This window comes from Notolepis coatsorum (assembly GCF_963971535.1).
Source record: "Notolepis coatsorum genome assembly, chromosome: 15".
NCBI lineage: Eukaryota > Metazoa > Chordata > Actinopteri > Aulopiformes > Paralepididae > Notolepis > Notolepis coatsorum.
Window position 1 is genome coordinate 60981592 of NC_140179.1, and position 22195 is coordinate 61003786.

At 45.0% G+C, this 22195-nt stretch overlaps 1 protein-coding gene across 1 annotated transcript in view; it reads left to right on the forward strand.

Annotated features, from left to right (window-relative positions):
• Window positions 1-22195, forward strand: part of ryr2a (ryanodine receptor 2a (cardiac)) — a gene marked incomplete at both ends in the record, with an annotated part of 432832 nt that overhangs the window by 410509 nt on the left and 128 nt on the right. Inside the window, 6 exon segments of the mRNA XM_084331016.1 lie at window positions 3872-4006; window positions 9610-9628; window positions 9631-9765; window positions 18954-19018; window positions 20132-20232; window positions 21592-21643. Of these exon segments, the coding sequence (XP_084187142.1) occupies window positions 3872-4006; window positions 9610-9628; window positions 9631-9765; window positions 18954-19018; window positions 20132-20232; window positions 21592-21643 (507 nt within the window).

Sequence of the window (22195 nt, forward strand, 5' to 3'; positions counted from 1 at the left end):
CAAATGAGAATATCAATTCAATTATTTTTTTTTATTTCTTTTTTTACTGTGAATAACACCATGCTAAAATTGACCAGACCTGAATTCTGCCATCCGGACACATGCATTTTGAAATATGATTATAAAATATAAAATATCAGACCTAAAATGGTTATGCGATTAAAATGTGATTAATTAGATTAATTAATTACAAATCCTGTATGTGGTAAATACACAGGTCACAACATGTTTACAGGAACGTTTTGGAGTTGTATTTGGAGTGTATTTCGTGACTGTTGGGCTACACTGGCACACCTACTTCCAGTGAATGACGCTAAGCTAGGCTAACGGTGCAGCTGTTCCCTAAGCCTAATGCATGCACAGAGAAGAAAAAGGTATGTATCTGCTTGTCTAACTCCAGGGTAGATGGCAAAAAATAAGCTAATTTCCCCAAAAGGTTGGCATGTTCCTTTAAGCATACACCAGTTACAGTTTTTCTCAATTGCTTTGGTGCATTTCTCTGATCAGAATTAAAGTTCTCATAACTGTTAGTGCATTTCTCAAAACAATTAGTACAAACTGCAAAACCTAGGTGATAACCTGCAGAAGCGTGTCACTTGCTCAAAATGGATAATTCATTCCTCAAAAGCAAGTATTCATGTCAATGAAAGTGTCACTGTCATCAAAATGAAAAGTCCTGACACCATTGTTTATGAACAAGATAGTCAAATGTCTTTGCCATGTTTTCGTTATGACAGTTCACTCTGTAAGTGTTTTCCAATGCAAAGAAAGTCAGATCTTGGTGACACTTTCTGAAAATGCTCAAGACAGCACTATACACTATTTGCACAGCCATTTGAAATCTACAGTTACACATTGCTGTATTTAGTGAGGTAAATGAGTACAAGACACGTATGTTTCACATTTTTACTGCATATGCTTTTTGCAATTTTAATTTGTTCACAGCATTGTGCAAAAGAAAAATACAAACTAATTTACAACAAACATAAGAAACACCCTTTGGCCTTTGGGTAGAGCTGTGCACAACTGTAAACAATATTGCAGTACATATTGGAACTGAATTGGAACATACAACATACACAGTACTGTAAATCATTCATTCACATCCAGACGTTCCTGTCTGTCTGGCTATTGGATTCAGGAATGGGGAGTAGGGAGGGAGATATTCCACCAGCATTCTTTCATGTGCTGCAAACCACTGTGTGACCAGAATTGCGTGGTGAAAACGCACATTATCCCATACAACAACGTACTTGGTCAGATGGTCGCCATTTAGACCCCTCTCATTCTCAGGGATTATGTCCCTGTAAAGAGTCTAAAAAAGTCAGCAGATGTTGTGTGTTGTATGCACCAATGCGGGGCATATGGGTGAGGACGCCGTTTTCTGAGATGGCTGCACACATTGTAATATTCCCTCCTTGTTGGCCTGGGACATCAGTGGTTGCTCTCTGTCCAATGCGATTCCTCCACGCCTTCTACCTTTTGCCAGATTGAAACCCGCCTCATCAACATATATGAATGTGTGCAGCGATTCCCTGGCATCCAGTTCCATTCAGGGGAAAAATTATAAAGAAATGTATAAAATTTGCTTGACAGATTTTGACAACTAGTTTAACATATTTGTATGTAATGACTCAAGCAATGAAATGAGGACTATTAGTTTTATAGGGAATGACTATTCAGCAGTCATAAGTATAGTTCATTTTGACTGACATGACCTAAGCAAATGATAATGTTATAAAACAGCAGAGAATTGTATGAAAGCAATTGATGCATGTCCAAAAGCATTTGCAATTTGTTCGGAGGAATGAGAAACTGCTACTATGATGTGCACAAATTACAAAATGTTGTGGAGGTTGAACTAACAGTTATGAGAACTTTAATTCTGATCAGAGAAATGCACCAAAGCAATTGAGAAAAACTGTAACCAAGTGGGTTAGAGAGGGTCCAAAGTTTCAATCTAGCATCACTGGAATATATGGTGGTAGCTTTCCGATAATGGCCTTATACCAATACCAATGATAATTACACCTCTCTGCCAGAGAAGACCAACCCACTTCATCACAGAGGACACCGTGGTGAGTGTCATAGCTATCACCAGCAAACCGTGGGCAGAATGACAGACCGTGTCCAGGGGTTTGATAATGGAGGAGCAGCATTTCTATTACATTTCCATAACCCAACACTGATAGGAAAACTGCTACAAAAAAATCCCATTTCTACTAAACATAGGGAGGCTAGTTCTAGTGTATTTCTCTAGAAGCCAATTTGTGTTGCAGTTTGTTGACAAGATCAATCTATAATATATAGATAGATAGATAGATAGATAGATAGATAGATAGATAGATAGATAGATAGATAGATAGATAGATAGATAGATAGATAGATAGATAGATAGATAGATAGATAGATAGATAGATAGATAGATAGATAGATAGATAGATAGATAGATAGATAGATAGATAGATAGATAGATAGATAGATAGATAGATAGATAGATAGATAGATAGATAGATAGATAGATAGATAGATAGATAGATAGATAGATAGATAGATAGATAGATAAATAAATAAATAATTCTGAAAATAATCACAGGCCTTTCCATCTAAACCAATATTACATAACCTTAAGATAATAAATACACAGCATCAGCTAAATGTTTGTTGAAAGCTGGGCAAACCCATTTCTGATCAGATCACACATGCAATGTGTGTAGGTAGTGTTATTAGAGTTTACTGCTTTCCAAAATGTTGCAGGGTTTGCATAGGAGCAAGTAAGTAGATCTAGATAATAATTACATTTGGCTTTTATCACAGATCACCTGCATTTATTTCTAATTAGTCTAAATGATGCCCAATGTAATGCATCTCCAGAGCATCTGGCAAGTGGCTCTATTCCTGCTGATAATTCAGAAGAGAACCATTATTCTAAACTTGTCTATGGTGCACGTTTGTCAATGACTGAAAAAAAGGTTGTGTGGATTTTTCCATTAGTCCAGTGCCAATTCAACATCTGGGATTTCAGTTTCCACTCGTTCCACTCTTATCTCCAAGAGGGCCTTCGACTCCAAGAGGGCAGTTCGACCCACATACTGTACACACACACACACACACACACACACACACACACACACACACACACACACACACACACACACACACACACACACACACACACACACACACACACACACACACACACACACACACACACACACACACACACACACACACACACACACACACACACACACACACACACACACACACACACACACACTTTGAGTCAGAAACAAGCATAGTATCAATGAGAGTATCAATAATACACAAGTGAAGTCTAGTAAAAAATAAATTATAATTATTTTTTTAAAGTTAATCGTAACAAAACACATGGCGTTAACACATTGGACGCCAACAACGTCATAATTCACAGACAACAGAGAGATCTTTAATCTCTCTTTCTCTCTCTCTCTTCTGCTCTTCCTCTTTCTCTTTCTCCCTCTTCTCCTTTCTCTCTCCCTCTCTCTCCCTCTCTTTTTCTCCCTCGTTCTCTCTCCTACTCTCCCCCACTTTCTCCCCCTCCTATCTCTCTCTCTTTCACCTCTTCATCTCTTTCTCGCTCTGTTTGTGTGTGTGTCTCTCTCTCTTGGTCTCTCGTTCTCCTCTCTCTCTTTCTTTGTCTCTCTGTGTCTCTCTCTGTGTCTATCTATGTCTCTCTCACTTTCTCCTCTCTGTCTCTCTCTCTCTCTCTCTCTCTCTGTCTCTCTCTCTCTCTCTCTCTCTCTCTCTCTCTCTCTCTCTCCTGTTCTCCTCTCTCTCTCTCTCTCTCTCTCTCTCTCCACTCTCCTGTTCTCCGCTCCCTCTCTTCTAGCTGGTGTTAACAGTGGGTCTGTTAGCGGTGGTGGTGTATCTCTACACGGTGGTGGCCTTCAACTTCTTCCGGAAGTTCTACAACAAGGGAGAAGATGGAGAGTCTCCTGACATGAAGTGTGACGACATGTTGACAGTGAGTGGAATAAGAGAGGAGGACGAGGAGGAGGAGAGGAGGAGAGGTGGAGAGGGGGAGGAGAGGGGGAGGAGAGGAGGAGGAGAGGTGGAGAGGAGGAGGAGAGGAAGAGAGGAGAGGTGGAGAGGAGGAGGATAGGAGAGGAAGAGAGGAGAGGTGGAGAGGAGGAGGAGAGGAGGTGGAGAGGAGAGGAGGAGGAGAGGAGGAGGAGAGGAAGAGAGGAAGAGAGGAGAGGAGGAGGAGAGGATGAGGAAGAGAGGAGAGGAAGAGAGGAGATGTGGAGTGGAGAGGAGGAGGAGAGGTGGAGAGGAGAGGTGGAGGAGGAGAGAAGAGGAAGAGAGGAGAGGTGGAGGAGGAGATGTGGTGGAGGAGGAGGAGGAGGAAGAGATGAGAGGTGGAGGAGGAGAGGATGGGTGGAGGAGGATGGGTGGAGAAGGGTGAGAGGAGGAAGAGAGGAGAGGTGGAGGAAGAGGAGCGGTGGAGAGGAGGAGAATGCTTTTCTGTTTTCTATTATACTAAGGTTGTTTTTTTAAAGGGGCATTTCACACAGATCATGTTAACGAGTTAGAGCAATGACCATGTTAACAGGTTAGAGCAGTGACCATGTTAACAGGTTAGAGCAGTGACCATGTTAACAGGTTAGAGCAGCTACACAGTGACCATGTTAACAGGTTAGAGCAGCCACACAGTGACCATGGTAACAGGTTAGAGCAGCCACACAGTGACCATGGTAACAGGTTAGAGCAGCTACACAGTGACCATGTTAACAGGTTAGAGCAGCTACACAGTGACCATGTTAACAGGTTAGAGCAGCTACACAGTGACCATGTTAACAGGTTAGAGCAGTTACACAGTGACCATGTTAACAGGTTAGAGCAGCCACACAGTGACCATGGTAACAGGTTAGAGCAGTTACACAGTGACCATGTTAACAGGTTAGAGCAGCTACACAGTGACCATGTTAACATGTTAGAGCAATGACCATGTTAACAGGTTAGAGCAGCTACACAGTGACCATGTTAACAGGTTAGAGCAGTTACACAGTGACCATGTTAACAGGTTAGAGCAGCTACACAGTGACCATGTTAACATGTTAGAGCAATGACCATGTTAACAGGTTAGAGCAGCTACACAGTGACCATGTTAACAGGTTAGAGCAGCCACACAGTGACCATGTTAACAGGTTAGAGCAGCTACACAGTGACCATGTTAACAGGTTAGAGCAGCTACACAGTGACCATGTTAACAGGTTAGAGCAGTTACACAGTGACCATGTTAACAGGTTAGAGCAGCTACACAGTGACCATGTTAACAGGTTAGAGCAGCCACACAGTGACCATGGTAACAGGTTCGAGCAGCCACACAGTGACCATGTTAACAGGTTAGAGAAGCTACACAGTGACCATGTTAACAGGTTAGAGCAGTTACACAGTGACCATGTTAACAGGTTAGAGCAGCTACACAGTGACCATGTTAACAGGTTAGAGCAGTTACACAGTGACCATGTTAACAGGTTAGAGCAGCTACACAGTGACCATGTTAACAGGTTAGAGCAGCTACACAGTGACCATGTTAACAGGTTAGAGCAGCTACACAGTGACCATCTTAACAGGTTAGAGCAGCTACACAGTGACCATGTTAACAGGTTAGAGCAGTTACACAGTGACCATCTTAACAGGTTAGAGCAGCTACACAGTGACCATGTTAACAGGTGCAGCTACACAGTGACCATGTTAACAGGTGCAGCTACACAGCCCACATGAGCAGCGTCAGTGAGTCATCCTATAGACTATTTTTGTAGCGTGGGTCGCAAGGCACTCAGCAACATGTACTTTGAAAAATGCCCTGGACACCATCACACGTACGAGCCGCTACATTTACCGCGAGGCAGCCATCATCATCACGCTGGCCACGCGGACGTAAAAACCCAACATTTGCATGTTGCCATGGCTCTCGCTGTCACCCTGCCCGCCCCGTTAACGAAGGCAAAGGGCGCTGAGCCTTAACGAGCCCTCCCTAATTAATCGCCATGCCTCAGATGTCTAATTACCCTGGATACTCTGATACTCGTTAACGGCCCCCGCGATTGGCTAGAGGAGAGAGCGCCGTAATTACCAGGGGTGTTAATTGAGATCAAACAGAAGGCTTTGTTTAATGACCAAGCGAGAATACGCCCCAATTAACCCTGGTATTGTTTCCCTTTTTGTTTGTGTCTCCTGCGCGGCTGATAAGCACGGTATCACTGAAGTGATTCTAGAGGCCTGGGTGAACGGAGCAGACGGCTAATGTTTGAGCTTCTCCTCAGAACAGAGCTGAATAGAGACTGCCGTTCGACTGTGGCAAGACCAGAAGGGCTTAAGTGGAATTGGTCACGGTCTCTTTTGAACGATTACAGCTCAAATGATGTCTTTGTCTTTTTTTTCAGCATTATGTAACCTTTTGATTAGCCACGCATGCTAAGAAAAGGAGACGGGCATTTGCCAAGGACACATTCTGAATAAACAGCCAGGGACGTTGTCAGTCGACGAAGGCCTTTTGTAATATACGGTGCCAGCGTAAAACTCTTTCTAGCATTATGGAGTGAGAGCAATACGAGGGGTTTCTGTGTCTCCTTCTTTTGTGTCACATTTAGTCTGGTTTTCGTTGACTATCACGAGGAACAGCAACCCCTTGGTGACGACTCATCAACCTTAGTATGCTTATAAAACCAGTACATTAGATTAGACTAGTTTTAATGTTAAAATGTATTGTCATTATACAGCACGAGTACACTAGCCTACGACAAAAAGAAGTATGGCATCTAACCAGAGTGCAAATGTAACAATAGAGTTCAATAGCAATATACAATGTACAAGTGATTAAACTGGGGTATATATAAATGAGTACTACAGTATGAGTAAATATGCAAATCAGATGTATTTACAGTGTTATAGTATTATTATGTACAGTGATAAAAAGAAAAGAAAAAAATACTATGGTAGGAAGTAGGGGTGTAACGATGCATCGAAAAATGCATCGATTCTAATGTGACGATTCAACTGCATCGATTTGAAAACGTTAGAATCTATTATAATCAAAATTAATCTAAATAAAAAAAAAATATATATATATATATTTGTTATGCTTTTTCTTTTTGTGTGTATTGTTTTTATTGACCTATAGTCCATTCATGCTGAGTGAATCAGTTCCCCCCCGCCACATTTGTGTATTCAAAATGTTTTGGGGAATTAACTGAAATTAATCGAATCGAATCGTGGTAAAATGAAGAGATTTCATGATGCATTGAAGAATCGTAATCGAATTTAATCGTTGTGAGGTCGCATCGTTACACCCCTAGTAGGAAGTCATACTGGCCAGCGGTATAACTAGTAAGAGTACTCTAGCAGTAGTAGAAGACTAGTAGGGTGTTTGTCACCAGACCACCAGACACATTATAAATGATCTTTCTGCATCTGGTAACTGGGCTCTATACTCAAACGGCCCATACATCAGCATACATAAAAAATCCCTGGGAGCTTTTTCTTGAAGCACTCTGGCATTTTCATTCAGTCACCAGGACTCTGGACTGACAAATGCCAGCTGGCATGGTCCTTGTTGTCGGTCAAAATCATTGAATCATCTCGTACCTGGTCCTCGTTAGTCGTGACGAGTGATGAAACAACAATGAAAATTGGATTTGTGCTACGGGAACATCTTCATCACTGTCAGAGAAAGTTGATGAATCAAACTTTTGCCAATCCAGTTGGAAGAATTTTTCACCAAGGACATATTTTAGTGCATACTCTTGTTTAATTGTTGTTATTGAGTCTATTTCAGCTGGAACTGTTATTCTACTAGCGTTAATGTTACCGCTCGTCGCTTCAGACGAGTGGCAACTACGGGAACCAATCAGGCTGTGTTTCACCGAGGACAGCAGTTGGAACGCAGTCCTTGATTGGCTCAGATTGCGTTGCAATTCCAGGAAATCGGCAGACGCAAGCTATTTAATCAGATCAATTAAGAACATGGGCGGATGGATAGATAGATAGATAGATAGATAGATAGATAGATAGATAGATAGATAGATAGATAGATAGATAGATAGATAGATAGATAGATAGATAGATAGATAGATAGATAGATAGATAGATAGATAGATAGATGGATGGATGGATGGATGGATGGATGGATGGATGGATGGATGGATGGATGGATGGATGGATGGATGGATGGATGGATGGATGGATGGATGGATGGATGGATGGATGGATGGATGGATGGATGGATGGATGGATGGATGGATGGATGGATGGATGGATGGATGGATGGATGGATGGATGGATGGATGGATGGATGGATGGATGGATGGATGGATGGATGGATGGATGGATGGATGGATGGATGGATGGATGGATGGATGGATGGATGGATGGATGGATGGATGGATGGATGGATGGATGGATGGATGGATGGATGGATGGATAGATAGATAGATGAATGGATGGATAGATACTGTAGATAGACATACAGACAGACAAGATTCGTTTAAGAGAGGGTGTTGTAGACATCTCAATGCGGAAAGAAAAGGCTATATAAGGGTTCCTATGGCTGTGTGTGTGTGTGTGTGTGTGTGTGTGTGTGTGTGTGTGTGTGTGTGTGTGTGTGTGTGTGTGTGTGTGTGTGTGGGTGTGTGTGTGGGTGTGTGCGCATGTCCTCCTGAGGTTTCAGGGTGACTGAGGGACAGTGCCATGACACACACACACACACACACACACACACACACACACACACACACACACACACACACACACACACACACACACACACACACGCACACGCACACTCTAATCCTGTTATAAGCCTCCATGTGAACATTCCATAGTCTAGTAGTGTTTCCTATTATGGAGACAGACAGGCCCGGCACTGCTCTCATACAAGGTGACAGGAGCTTAGCTGCAGGATGGACGGATGGAGGCAGGGAGGGAGGGATGGAGGGAAGGAGGGACGGATGGAGGCAGGGAGGGAGTGATGGAGGGAGGGATGGAGGGAGGGTGGGATAGAAAGATGAGGACTGCTGCCCCCGAGCTTGCTTGTTTTTTTGGTCTTTCCTTTCTTTCTTTCTTTCTTTCTTTCCTTTTTTCTTCCTGCGAGGTTACAGCGGCTGTAGCTACAGGGAGGGATGAGAGTACATGTGTTAAATTAAATCAAATTATTCAAAACATTGTTGAACACTTTATTATGTGTAGACGTGTGAGGATAGAAACGAGTACTGCTACTACTCCAGAACAGCAGAAACTCAAATCGGTGTATCAACATAATAATATTCATATTTCTCTCTCTGTGTCTCTCTCCTTTCCCCCTATCTCTCTCTCTCTCTCTCTCTCTCTCTCTCTCTCTCTCTCTCTCTCTCTCTCTCTCTCTCTCTCTCTCTCTCTCTCTCTCTATCTCCCTGTTTCTCTCTCTCCCTCCACCCCCTCTCTCTATCCCCTCTCTCTCCCTCTCTCTATTCCCCCCTTCTCTCACCTCCTCTCTCTCCCCCTCTCTCTCTCTCCCCTCTCTCTGCCCCCCCCTCTCTCTCTCTCTCTCTCTCCCCCCCCCTCTCTCCCCCCCCCCCCCCTCCTCAGTGTTATATGTTCCACATGTATGTGGGGTGCGCGCTGGAGGCGGCATCGGGGACCAGATAGAAGACCCCGCGGGAGACGAGTACGAGATCTACCGCATCATCTTCGACATCACCTTCTTCTTCTTCGTCATCGTCATCCTGCTCGCCATTATCCAGGGTGAGACAGAACACACACACACACACACACACACACACACACACACACACACACACACACACACACACACACACACACACACACACACACACACACACACACACACACACACACGCCATAGCATAACATTACTGGCACCTCAAACTAATATACAACAACACCAAATGCTCAAATGGAGTACTTCAGTATGTGCAGCGGTGGCCTAATGGTTAGAGAAGCGGGTTTGTGACCGGAAGGTCACCGGTTAGATCCCCGGGACCGGCAGGAGAAAATCTGGGCTGGGGAAGTGAATTCATAACTCTCTCCCATCCCCTTAACACCAACCGCTGAAGTGCCCTTGAGCAAGGCACTTAACCCCCAACTGCTCCAGTGGAGTTGCTCAGTGGCCAATGGTGTCGGACTGTGGTTGTACTGGGCAGCTCCCAGGTCACAACTGTGTGAATGTGAAGCAGGGCGTTCCTGAAAAAGAGCATCTGTGCTCAGCGAACCTACCCTGGGTAAATAAAGGTTAAAGAAACCAAACAAAGCTCCTACTTTGGATGGAAATATATTCTTCAAGAAGAAACTGTAGGCCTATCGATCTCCATGCTGAGGCGAAGCAGGTGATTTAGTCATTTGCACTGAAAATACATTTCAAACCTTCCCGTATTGATTTTCCTACTACCAAAAACTAATTACGACCCTAAAATGGCTGAGATGCTCAGATTCAGATTCACCATATTACAAATGGAACGACTTTCAGTGCATGAATTTTTTCACAAATAAGAATAACAATAATAAATAGTAATAAAGTGCAAAACAGGACAGAACAGTGAGACAACGATAGACAATAAAGTGCAGTGGTTGGGGACATGTATACAGTGCAGCACAAGTTCAAAGTCCAAAAGTCCAGCCCTAGCAGCTCGCCATAGGGGGGGGGGGGGGGGGGGGGTGGAGCAGGGGGACACCTGACTCGTTTACCAGGCGAGCTGCTGAGGGGATGAAACTGATGGTCAAGTCTCTCCTCCATGTTTCACTGACGTGCCCAGTGAATCACAACACTTGAGACGGTTCAACAGTGAATCACGACACTTCAGACGGTTCAACAGTGAATCACAACACTTCAGACGGTTCAACAGTGAATCACGACACTTCAGACGGTTCAACAGTGAATCACGACACTTCAGTGGGTTCAACAGTGAATCACGACACTTCAGTGGGTTCAACAGTGAATCACGACACTTCAGTGGGTTCAACAGTGAATCACGACACTTCAGAGGGTTCAACAGTGAATCACAACATGATGGTTCAACAGTGAATCACGACACTTAGAGGGTTCAACAGTGAATCACGAACTGTCAGGATTGGGGAGGGGGGGTGTAGGACACACACACAGACACACACAAAAAGGGGAATCTTAAAGTTACCCCAGAGGGGTAACCACTGGAATCGCAGAGCGATGAGAGAGGGTGGGGGAAAACACAAGAATAAAATAAATAAAAATAAAAGCTGTAGAAAACACAAAATACCAGTATAAATAACTGTGGGAAAAACCCAAAGTAACCACCACTGCTTAGCAGTTGAAAACAACAAAAACACCAACAGCACTAGAGACAGAGAAAACACTAGAATCATGAGCTTGAGACACCCCTCTACTACTGAGGGAAAACGAAGGTTATCCGATAACCCTAGTTATATGAGTAATAGCGCGCTTTGCTCTATTGGAACTATCCCTTTAATCATATTCTATCATGAAAACTTTTCACCACGTGTACGCACTCGCCATCTGCCTGACCACTCCCACATCCGCTCCCATATAAGCGGGGTCATGGCCATAGTATCAGCTCCTTCCCCAGTCTTTCACCGCCAAAAGGGAAGGGAAGACCGTGGGGTCCTCAGTGAGTCAGAGCAAAGCGCTCGCTATTACTTATATAACTAGGGTTATAGGATAACCTTCGTTATATATTTCGTTAATAGCTTACGCTTTGCTCTATGGGAACACAAGAGCTGAGCAGAGCGTAAGCCCGACAGATGCACCCGCTGAGGTCCCCTACAACCATCAGAACTGGGGAGGATCCGGGCCCCCCCGCCCCCCTAGCAAGGAATGGGAGGGAGATCAGACCCTGACTGTGCGAAGAGGGTTTAGCGCCTCAACGCACAGGGCGAGCAGACCGTGGGACTTACCTTTGTTTAGAAGGGCTTGCGACTACTCAGACGCGCATCCCACACGCCACCAGGGAACGGACGTGAGCAAAAAGCCCCCGTCACAGCCCCCAACATCGCAAGGTCAAAAAAAAAAAAACCTGCTGCAAGGCCGTAGCAGCAGGGCGCAGAAAAAAAGGGGCCTGGTGGCTTGTAGCCTTTTTACAACGCATCCGCGTTTCCGGGTTCCCGTTTTGCGCTCTGATTGGCCATTTTGGTCTCAAATCTGTGATTTTTAACTCCTCATCTAAAGTAGTGATCAATGACATCCCCATAGCTAGGGTGTGTTCTACACGATTCCTTGGTGTTCTGCTTGATGAATCCCTATCATGGAAACCTCATATCACAGCCATAACTACAAAAATGGCCAAGAGTATTGGTATTCTTGGAAAAACACGTCACTTGCTGAGCACCGAGGTTGCCACAATGTTATATTACTCTATGGTTTACCCATATTAATTACTGTAATTTAGTTTGGGGTAGTACTCATCAGACCAAACTTGAGCCCATATACCGTCTGCAGAAACAAGCTCTAAAAATAATCAGCTGTGTTCAACGAAGTCATTCTTCTCAGCCTCTATTCCATAAGTTAGGTATACTCAGTGTTTATCAAGTGAATCATCTTCAGACTGGTTTATTTGTGCATAGTTCTTTAAACAGAGCCCTTCCCCCTTTTTTTCATGACATGTTTGCCCACAATCACCAAATTCATAATTACCCCACACGTAGTTCCAGTTTGCTTAGACCACCCTTTTCCCGCACTTCCCAATCTCAGTTTTGTTTGCTCTACCGAGGGTCAAAGTTGTGAAACTCTTTGCCTCCACATATTTTGGAATTTTCTTTTCTGAAATTCAAAAGAGCACTGAAATCTTATCTCCTAGATCACCAATATTTCCCATATGGACTTCCTTTACAAACTGTGGTCTGATGGCTTGTTGTATTTTGTTATTGTATTTTCGTTTTATTATATATTCTTCCTGTCATTAATTGTTTTCTCTACCAGAAATCGTATGGCATGGGTGCCTGCTTCGGTGTCTATGTAGGCCTGCTTGTCTGTGTTTGTTTGTTTGGGGGGGGGGGGATTTTATATTTTATCTTGATATAATGTAATTTTGCTTCCTGATGAATGCCACATGCAAGCCCCTAGAGGGTTTTTAGGCAATTCTCCTACACATCCCTTGTGGATTATATTGTATTATATATGTAATTGTTTTTATATGTGTAAATAAACAAACAAACAAACAAACATGTCATGTGACATGAGCGCCAATCGTGGGACAGCAAGTTTCTACACTGGTTAAACTTAGGCACTCTTCAAAGTTGGTTAAGGTTAGAGTTTGTCTTAGAGCGTGACGGCAAGTTCTTTCGCCGGTTAAGCTTAGGCACTCTTTCGAAGTTGGTTAAGGTTAGAGTTTGTCTTAGAGCATGGCGATAGAACGCCAGGTAGTTTGCAGGCTGTTCGACGCAGAAATGGGCAAACACGCTATTGGGCGCACATGTCACATGACCTGGCCAATCAGAGCGCCGGAAACGCGGATGCGTTGTAAAAAGGCTACCGTGCTGCGTCGCGGATCTGGTGGACTCCGAGTTCGATTCCCGGACCCGCCGTCATTTGCCAGAATGTCTTCCCCTGATCTATATCCCGTTTCACCCTGTATCTGTCGGTCATGCTTGACCAGAAAAGCGATAAACGCTAAAAAATAAAGTTTAAAAAAAAAGAACAGCATCCCGGCGGTATGCTGTGCACCATGTCACAATCTCCACGAACCCTGACCGCGCCAAATTAATAATCTTGCAGGGTCGAAGTTCAGAGAAAGAGTTTGACACAATTGGCAGACGTCATGACAGATGCGGGGGCATACTCTCGGGCAGCCGGGGTCTTAACCGGGCTCAACCCGAGAGTCGACTCTGCTACCAACACACCGGGGAGCAAACACCCCCCTATGTTTTTTATAACAGGAGGTGGTTGCCCCCTTAACCCACTAAGAAACCCCAATAACTGCGCATATACACAGGCTATACAATGCAGTTCAAGCGTTTCAGGTTTAAAAAGGGTTAACCCAGGCCAACAGGTCATTGCGGGCAAAGCCTGACCTGGGCCTGGAGGACCAGGACCTACACAGGGATGCATAGAGGAGTTGACAGAAGCAGCCTCCCCGACAGCCCCCTCCCATCCCTGGTTTAACAGGGAAGGAGGGGTGAAACAAATGGAGAAGGACCAACCCCCTAACATCGTGCAAAAAGGTACAACACAGTATGGACCAATGCATGCCACTGTTAAGGGCAACTCAAGGTGACATGTATATGACACACACATTCATGACATCAACCCCTGTGACGTCCGGCCCGACCTGGCATTTTCCCCCCGAAAAAGCACAGAGTCCCTCGGGGAACCAGAACCTGTCTGCGCCCCGGCGGACAACGGGTTAAACTGATCCAGTCCGGCGCGACCAGGACCAGTCCTGTACCCTAGTGACGCCACCACCCCCAGTCCTAAGAGGGGGGTAGGTACGCGTGTTGATCCAAAACATCACAGAGGGCGCCACCAAGGCGGTCAGTATGCGAACGCGCTGCTCCTGGTGGCCCACCCAAAGGCGTGAACCTCCCTGCCAATGTTTGATCTACTCCGTCATCTTCCCCCGGAGATGTACGTGAGCCGCCGAGACTAACCTAGTGCACTGGAACTCGGTAGAGACAAAAATCTCCTTCCCAGCCGACCGCATAAAAAATGCAGTTTTTATGATGTTGGGCAACCAAGGCACGCCGGACCCACAAAGCATATTCAATCATTGAAAAGACACCCTAGGCCAGCGCTGATCGGTCTCGTAAGACCATACGCTGATTCATAAAACAGCGTATATGCTCGCAAAGAACCCGAGAACAGTGACGGCGAATTTCTAACAAGAAAGAGCCTCACAACCTTTCCCCTTGCTGTCTGGGACGTCACAACCTTTCCCCTTGCTGTCTGGGACGAGCAGCAGGGAGCCGGTCTACAAAAGACACAGACACGGGTCCTCACATGACGAGCCTGGGAATAACAACCGCGTAAATTCTGCTCTTTATGTAAGAGGGGAAGACAACGGTTTTCCCAGAGAGACCTCAACGTGAGTAAACAATTGAAAAAGGTTCATGTAACACATTGGACTAAGACTCTCTGAGGAGGAGGCTCTGAAACTCTGAGGAGGCTCCCTCACTGACAGGGAGGCTCTGAACTCCCTGAGGAGGAGACTCTGAAACTCCCTGATGAGGAGGCTCTGACCCAATATACACTACTGGTAGGGAGCAGAGTAGAAGACAATTGTCTCTACTGCATTGCATCACCTATCCTTTACAATGACAGCGGTCTGCAGCACAGGCCCTGTAACTCACGGACATGTCTCTTGGCCAATAAGAAAAACGCGCTTGTGCTTCAATGGCCTCTCGATCCTGGGAATAAAAACAGCATCAATTCTGCTCTTCATGTAAGAGGAGAAGACAGCGATTCTCCCAGACAGACCACAACGTGAGTAAAACAATTGAAAAAGGTTCATGTAACAATTGGACTAAGACTCTCTGAGGAGGAGGCTCTGAAAACTCTGAGGAGGCTCTCTCACTGAGAGGGAGGTTCTGAAAACTCAGAGGAGGCTCTGAAACTCCCTGAGGAGGAGGCTCTGACCCAATATACACTACTGGTAGGGAGCAGAGTAGAAGACAAATAGTCTCTACTGCATTGCATCACCTATCCTTTACAATGACAGCGGTCTGTAGTACAGGCCCTGTAACTCACGGACATGTCTCTTGGCCAGCAAGAAAAAGCGCCTGTGACGTTTTCAAATGGCCGGGGGAAACCTGTGTCCCACCTATCCTGATTTGGTGTGGGGAACCCCCCCCCCCCCCTGTGACGAGAGAGAGAACACCCTCGACAGGGAGACTGATAGGTAGAAAGGCACAACCTCTCGGCCAATCAGTTTCGTAAGGATATAACTATATCCGGGAGGGGGGAGGTTTATTTTATCCACCCCCTCACCACCTCACCCCTGATAAGACGCCAAAAGAAAGCAGAGCCGTGACACCAGTTGCATGGCGCGCCAGATGAAAGCACATACTTACCTGTAGAGTAAAAGCTTTACATCATGTACGCCAGCCACAGCCGATAACCTTGTTTGTGTAAAAAACGGGCTTTATCCACGGCTCTGGCTTATGTGTGAAAACTTGCCACCCGTTATTTTTATCATTACCCTTAAGCAAAGAAAAAATATCAAGCTAAAGAGAGGGACTCAAGGCCCTTGGTCATATGCCACTATGTACAACTCTGTATGCTAACACCCAGACCAGTTGTGGACTCAATGCTACGTTTACCTAAACGTTACATGAAACACACACAACTTCTCATCATACAATAAAAAAAAACAGTTAACTTTTACTCACGTAAGAAGAACGCTGTTTTTAAGTAGAGAGAAGGACATATTATGCCTTGGCCAAGTGCTAGAACTACTAGCCTTGCTAAGCTATACACAATAGCGACCAACACAATTTTCAAAGAAAACTGCACAACACTCCAAGCAAGAAATGCAACCCCAGCATTTGTAGCTGTGAGTTCACATAGCACACGTCGTATCCCCCAAAATGCAGTGAAGTAACACACGTTTTGTTAAACAAAAAACATTGTTATTAACCAAAAACATTCGGGGGGGGGGGGAAGAGTGGGGCATAGTGTAATGTCCTACCTGACCCTCGGACGCAGGATGAATGGCCGCAACAAAAGGCTGGTCCACCATGTTGACGAGGCCTCTTGCTGGCGGGGCCAGAAGTGGCGACGACTGAAGCCTCGCTCCGGCGTTTCGCCCACATCCTGCGGCCGGTCATGGTGCAGGCCGACAACATCTTCTGCCAGAGATGACGCAGAGTCAGAGTGCTCATGGCCCGCTACTTCCCCACGGCTAACGCCAACGGTTTAGCACAAGCTAAACAGCTAACTCTAACTCAAACAGCTAACTCCAGGCTGACGGTTAGCACCAAGCTGACAGCTAGCCTTTCATAGGCCCACCGTCGGCTCCGACCAACGGCCAGCTGCCGGCTAATCAGCTAGCTCTTACCGGCCTACCGATAGCTACCGGCTAATGCAGCAGCAAGCTAACGGCTTAGCACTCACAGGCCCACTGTTTAGCTAACGGCTACTACTGAAGCTGTGTAATGTGAGGAATAGCGTGCAGGCCTGATCACTTCAGACAGCCTACTGTCTCTCCTTTATCCCAAACTTCTTTCTTCGAAAAAAGGGGGGGACAACACCCGTCTCTCTCACAAGACGGCGTTAACAGAGATATACAGCGGCGTCTGCAGCAAGCTCCGTTTCATGCGGGCTGCTGCCGCCTTGAGTTCGGGCTAAAAAACACGCAAACTCGCACCCCTCACGCCGGGAGGATACACTCACTGTCTCCATAGGATAGGCGGGAGCCAGCATCCGGCACGGCTAGCAGAGGGCATCCCTCCTCAGAGACTTGGGACTCGAACCCAGACATGACTTGGGGCTCCCAGGAAAAACAAAGCCTCTGTTTCTGTGGGGCTTCAAACAGGAACCCCTCGTCCCCCGCATCCCGCGATGGATAGGCAACGGAGGAATCCCCGCTTGGATCCGGCTGTTCTGCGGGACCGCAAGCCTGCACAGCCGACCCTGCACAACTGACACATCTGAGGCTCGCGTCGCGAGACACCACCCACCAGCCCGTCAGTCCAGCTGCACAGCCGGAGCACAACGCCGCCGGGGGAACAGCTCAGCGACGCGCGCCCCAAATGCGAAGCGCCGGTGGAGGTCAGAATGGATCATCATCCTCTAGACTCTCCGGTGGTGACGACATTGTCCTTTCTTTCTCCCGTAAATTTGTGAGAGAGGGAGAAACAAAAGACAATGCCAACACAGCTCCTATAACTAACTAACTACTTTAACACTAAACTTAAAGCGGTGCTATGACACTGGCTTCGGTGGTGAAAGTAGGGAAGGAGCTGATACTATGGCCATGACCCCGCTTATATGGGAGCGGATGTGGGAGTGGTCAGGCAGATGGCGAGTGCGTGCACGTGGTGAAACGTTTTCACAATAGAATATTATTAAAGGGATAGTTCCAATAGAGCAAAGCGTAAGCTATTAACGAAATATAACATGAAATGGACAAGCATCCGAACACAGTCAACCAAGCCGCGTGATTACGAAACCTAGCCGCATTTCTCGGAGACGCTCTCTGATTGGCACTGACTGACGCTCTCTGATTGGCCACTGACGCGTTTGCCCAATCCGTGACGAGCTGTGTCTTTGCCCATTTCCACGTCAAACAGCCTGCAAACTACCTGGCGTTCTATCGCCATGCTCTAAGACAAACTCTAACCTTAACCAACTTCGAAAGAGTGCCTAAGCTTAACCGTCGAAAGAACTTGCCGTCACGCTCTAAGACAAACTCTAACCTTAACCAACTTCGAAGAGTGCCTAAGCTTAACCAGTGTAGAAACAGGCGTCGGCCAATCAGAGAGCGTCTCCGAGAAATGCGGCTAGGTTTCGTAATCACGCAACCAAGCCTACTTAAAGCCACTGCTGCATGGCAATTAACTGGTGTCTGGTGATTGACAGCTCACCAGAGAAAACCCAAAATACATCCAAAGCACACTAGAATAAACTAAAATAAAGCCTGCATAAACCGTGATCCATCACATCAACAGTGAATCACGACACTTCAGAGGGTTCAACAGTGAATCACGACACTTAGAGGGTTCAACAGTGAACCACAACACTTCAGAGGGTTCAACAGTGAATCACGACACTTAGAGGGTTCAACAGTGAACCACAACACTTCAGAGGGTTCAACAGTGAACCACAACATTTCAGAGGGTTCAACAGTGAACCACAACACTTCAGAGGGTTCAACAGTGAACCACAACACTTAGAGGGTTCAACAGTGAACCACAACACTTAGAGGGTTCAACAGTGAACCACAACACTTCAGAGGGTTCAACAGTGAATCACAAATGGTGTTTTTCAGGTCTGATCATCGATGCTTTTGGAGAGCTGAGGGACCAGCAGGAACAGGTCAAAGAAGACATGGAGGTAGGACATAAACACACACACACACACACACACACACACACACACACACACACACACACACACACACACACACACACACACACACACACACACACACACACACACACACACACACACACACACACACACACACACACACACACACACACACACACACACACACACACACACACACACACACAGTGAGGACCCCATCAAGAATAGTCAACACGTTGATGATGACTAATGGGGATCCTAATAAACATAAACACACTCATTGGTTAAGACGACCCTGCTTGCCCTTTGAAGATCCTTTTGAAGATCCCATTGATCTGACCTCTGACCCCGCTGGTCAGCTTTAACTTGCACAGATCTACCAAGTGACATTTGTATTGGAACATAAAATACCATCAAATTGTGTGGCTATGAACAAGAAGAATATTGTGATATGATACGTGCGTTACATCACCCAGGCCCCTAGGGGCAGCATAGCTGATGTAGGGTTCTATAGATTCCGGACAATCAACATTTGCATATCAGGGCGCCTGGAAATGGAATACATTTGGAATTGCAGTCGGCCTGAGGTCTTTCAAGCTGAAGGTAAAGAGAGGGATGTTGTGTAATAACATGGCAGAGTACAACACTCCTTTTACACTCAGGAGGTCAACAAGTATTTATATGTGAGCTGATTTTTTATTATTATATAATATATATTTTTTTATATTTAGGTATTTTATTATTCAAGCTGTGTCACCACTGTCCATCTTGTCTTTTAGTTTAGATTAGATTAGATTAGATTAGATTGTACTTTATTGTCATTATATTTGCATACAACGAGATTTGGGACTTAAAATCACAAGTAATAAAAGAGAAACATAAAATCCTATACAGAAACATTAAATCCTATACAATAAGACAATGTTACAGTCCTGTACAATATACAAAATAACAACAATATACAGAATAGCAATACACAAATAACAATCACAGTGTCAGACGGTAGTGGGTGGGTATTGCACTGTGGATATTGCACATCAGGATGTTGCACAGTGTGGGAGGAGGGGGAAAGGTGAATTATTAGTGCATGTTAGACTTTACTGAACACAGTACCTGATGTATCTGTTTATCTTGCAGACCAAATGCTTCATCTGTGGCATCGGGAACGACTACTTTGACACGGTGCCCCATGGCTTCGAGACACACACGCTACAGGAGCACAACCTGGCCAACTATCTGTAAGTACAACCTAGCTAACTATCGGCAAGTACAGCTGTGAAAGGATACTACACACAACCTAGCTGATTATCTGTAAGTTCAGCCGTGCAAAGATACTACACAACCTAGCTAACTGTGCGTTAGTACAAGTGTGTGTGTGCGCGCGTGTGTGTGTGTGTGTGTGTGTGTGTGTGTGTGTGTGTGTGTGTGTGTGTGTGTGTGTGTGTGTGTGTGTGTGTGTGTGTGTGTGTGTGTGTGTGTGTGTGTGTGTGTGTGTGTGTGTGTGTGTGTGTGTGTGTGTGTGTGTGTGTGTGTGTGTGTGTGTGTGTGTGTGTGTGCATCTGAGGTTGAAACCTTGCAATGGTAGCCTCTTGGTGTAAACTCACTCTTAAGTTAACCCTTTCACTGCCACACTACCAAATGGTTAACCCTTTCACTGTGACAATACAGAAGGTTAACCCTTTCACTGCTACACAACAAATGGTTAACCCTTTCACTACCACACTACAGAAGGTTAACCCTTTACTATCACACTACAGACAGTTAACCTTCTGTAGTGTGGTAGTGAAAGGGTTAAATACCCTCCACCTCGCCACACTTCAGGTGGCAGAATGGATAAGACAGTGGTATTTAACATACGTGGTCACATGGTGCTGGTGAGTGGTGGGTTCATGTTTTCGAGGCCAGACGCTGAGTACCTGCTATTACTTGTCCCAAATGTCAGTGAATACCACGACCACAACACCAGAGGGAGTTCCACAAATCATGTGCAACCCAGATTCGGCACAAACAAGGGACTAAACACGTTTAGCAATTATGCCACATCAATGTGGAACGCCCTACCCACAGCCGTAAAAGAATGTGAATCCCTACCCACCTTCAAAACCGATCTCAAAGAGCACCTACGGGAGGCTGCAATTCGAAACTGGCCACCATAAATGTCCAAACCCCCCCTTCCACCCACCCACCCCCTCCTAATTTACAGTTTCCTCCCCCTCGTATGTATATATTTTCTGTTAGGATCTCTGTTTAACAGTACTGTATATTTGCATATCTTGTATGTCACACATGTAACCTGTATGTCATGTATGTCATCAATGTCATGATATATATCTGTATAATTATCTGTATGTTGTGTATGTCATAAATGTCATTATGAATTGAAAATGGGGGACCCTGATGTAAACAAGATGAAAGTCTTTCTCTGGTCTGCATCCCCTTAACAATTGTGTGTATTGAGCTGTACTGTATTGTACCCATTCAACAATCTGTTAATACAGTTTTCAATCAATCAATCAATCAGTACCAAGTGACAATCGTTACATGTGCGTGTGAAGAGATTCTGCACCTAAAAGTACTTTCTCTGTTTGTTTTTTCAGATTTTTTGTTATGTATCTCATCAACAAAGATGAAACAGAGCACACAGGCCAGGTGAATCAATCTATTAACAATCCTGTTCATCTGTTCACAGTCATCTGTTTGTTAGTGTACCTATATCCTGTTATTTCCCCAAACATGATCTACATGATCTACATTCCACATCCTGAAATTAATTAACTGGAAAAGTTACGAGACCTCAACACTAATATCTGCTATTCTGGTTCCCCTTCCCTTCTCTTTATTTCCACTACCTTCTTTCTCCATCTATCTATCTATCTATCTATCTATCTATCTATCTATCTATCTATCTATCTATCTATCTATCTATCTATCTATCTATCTATCTATCTATCTATCTATCTATCTATCTATCTATCTATCTATCTATCTATCTATCTATCTATCTATCTATCTATCTATCTATCTATCTATCTATCTATCTATCTATCTATCTATCTATCTATCTATCTATCTATCTATCTATCTATCTATCTATCTATCTATCTATCTCTCTCTCTCTCTCTCTCTCTCTCTCTCTCTCTCTCTCTCTCTCTCTCTCTCTCTCTCTCTCTCTCTCTCTCTCTCTCTCTCTCTCTCTCTCTC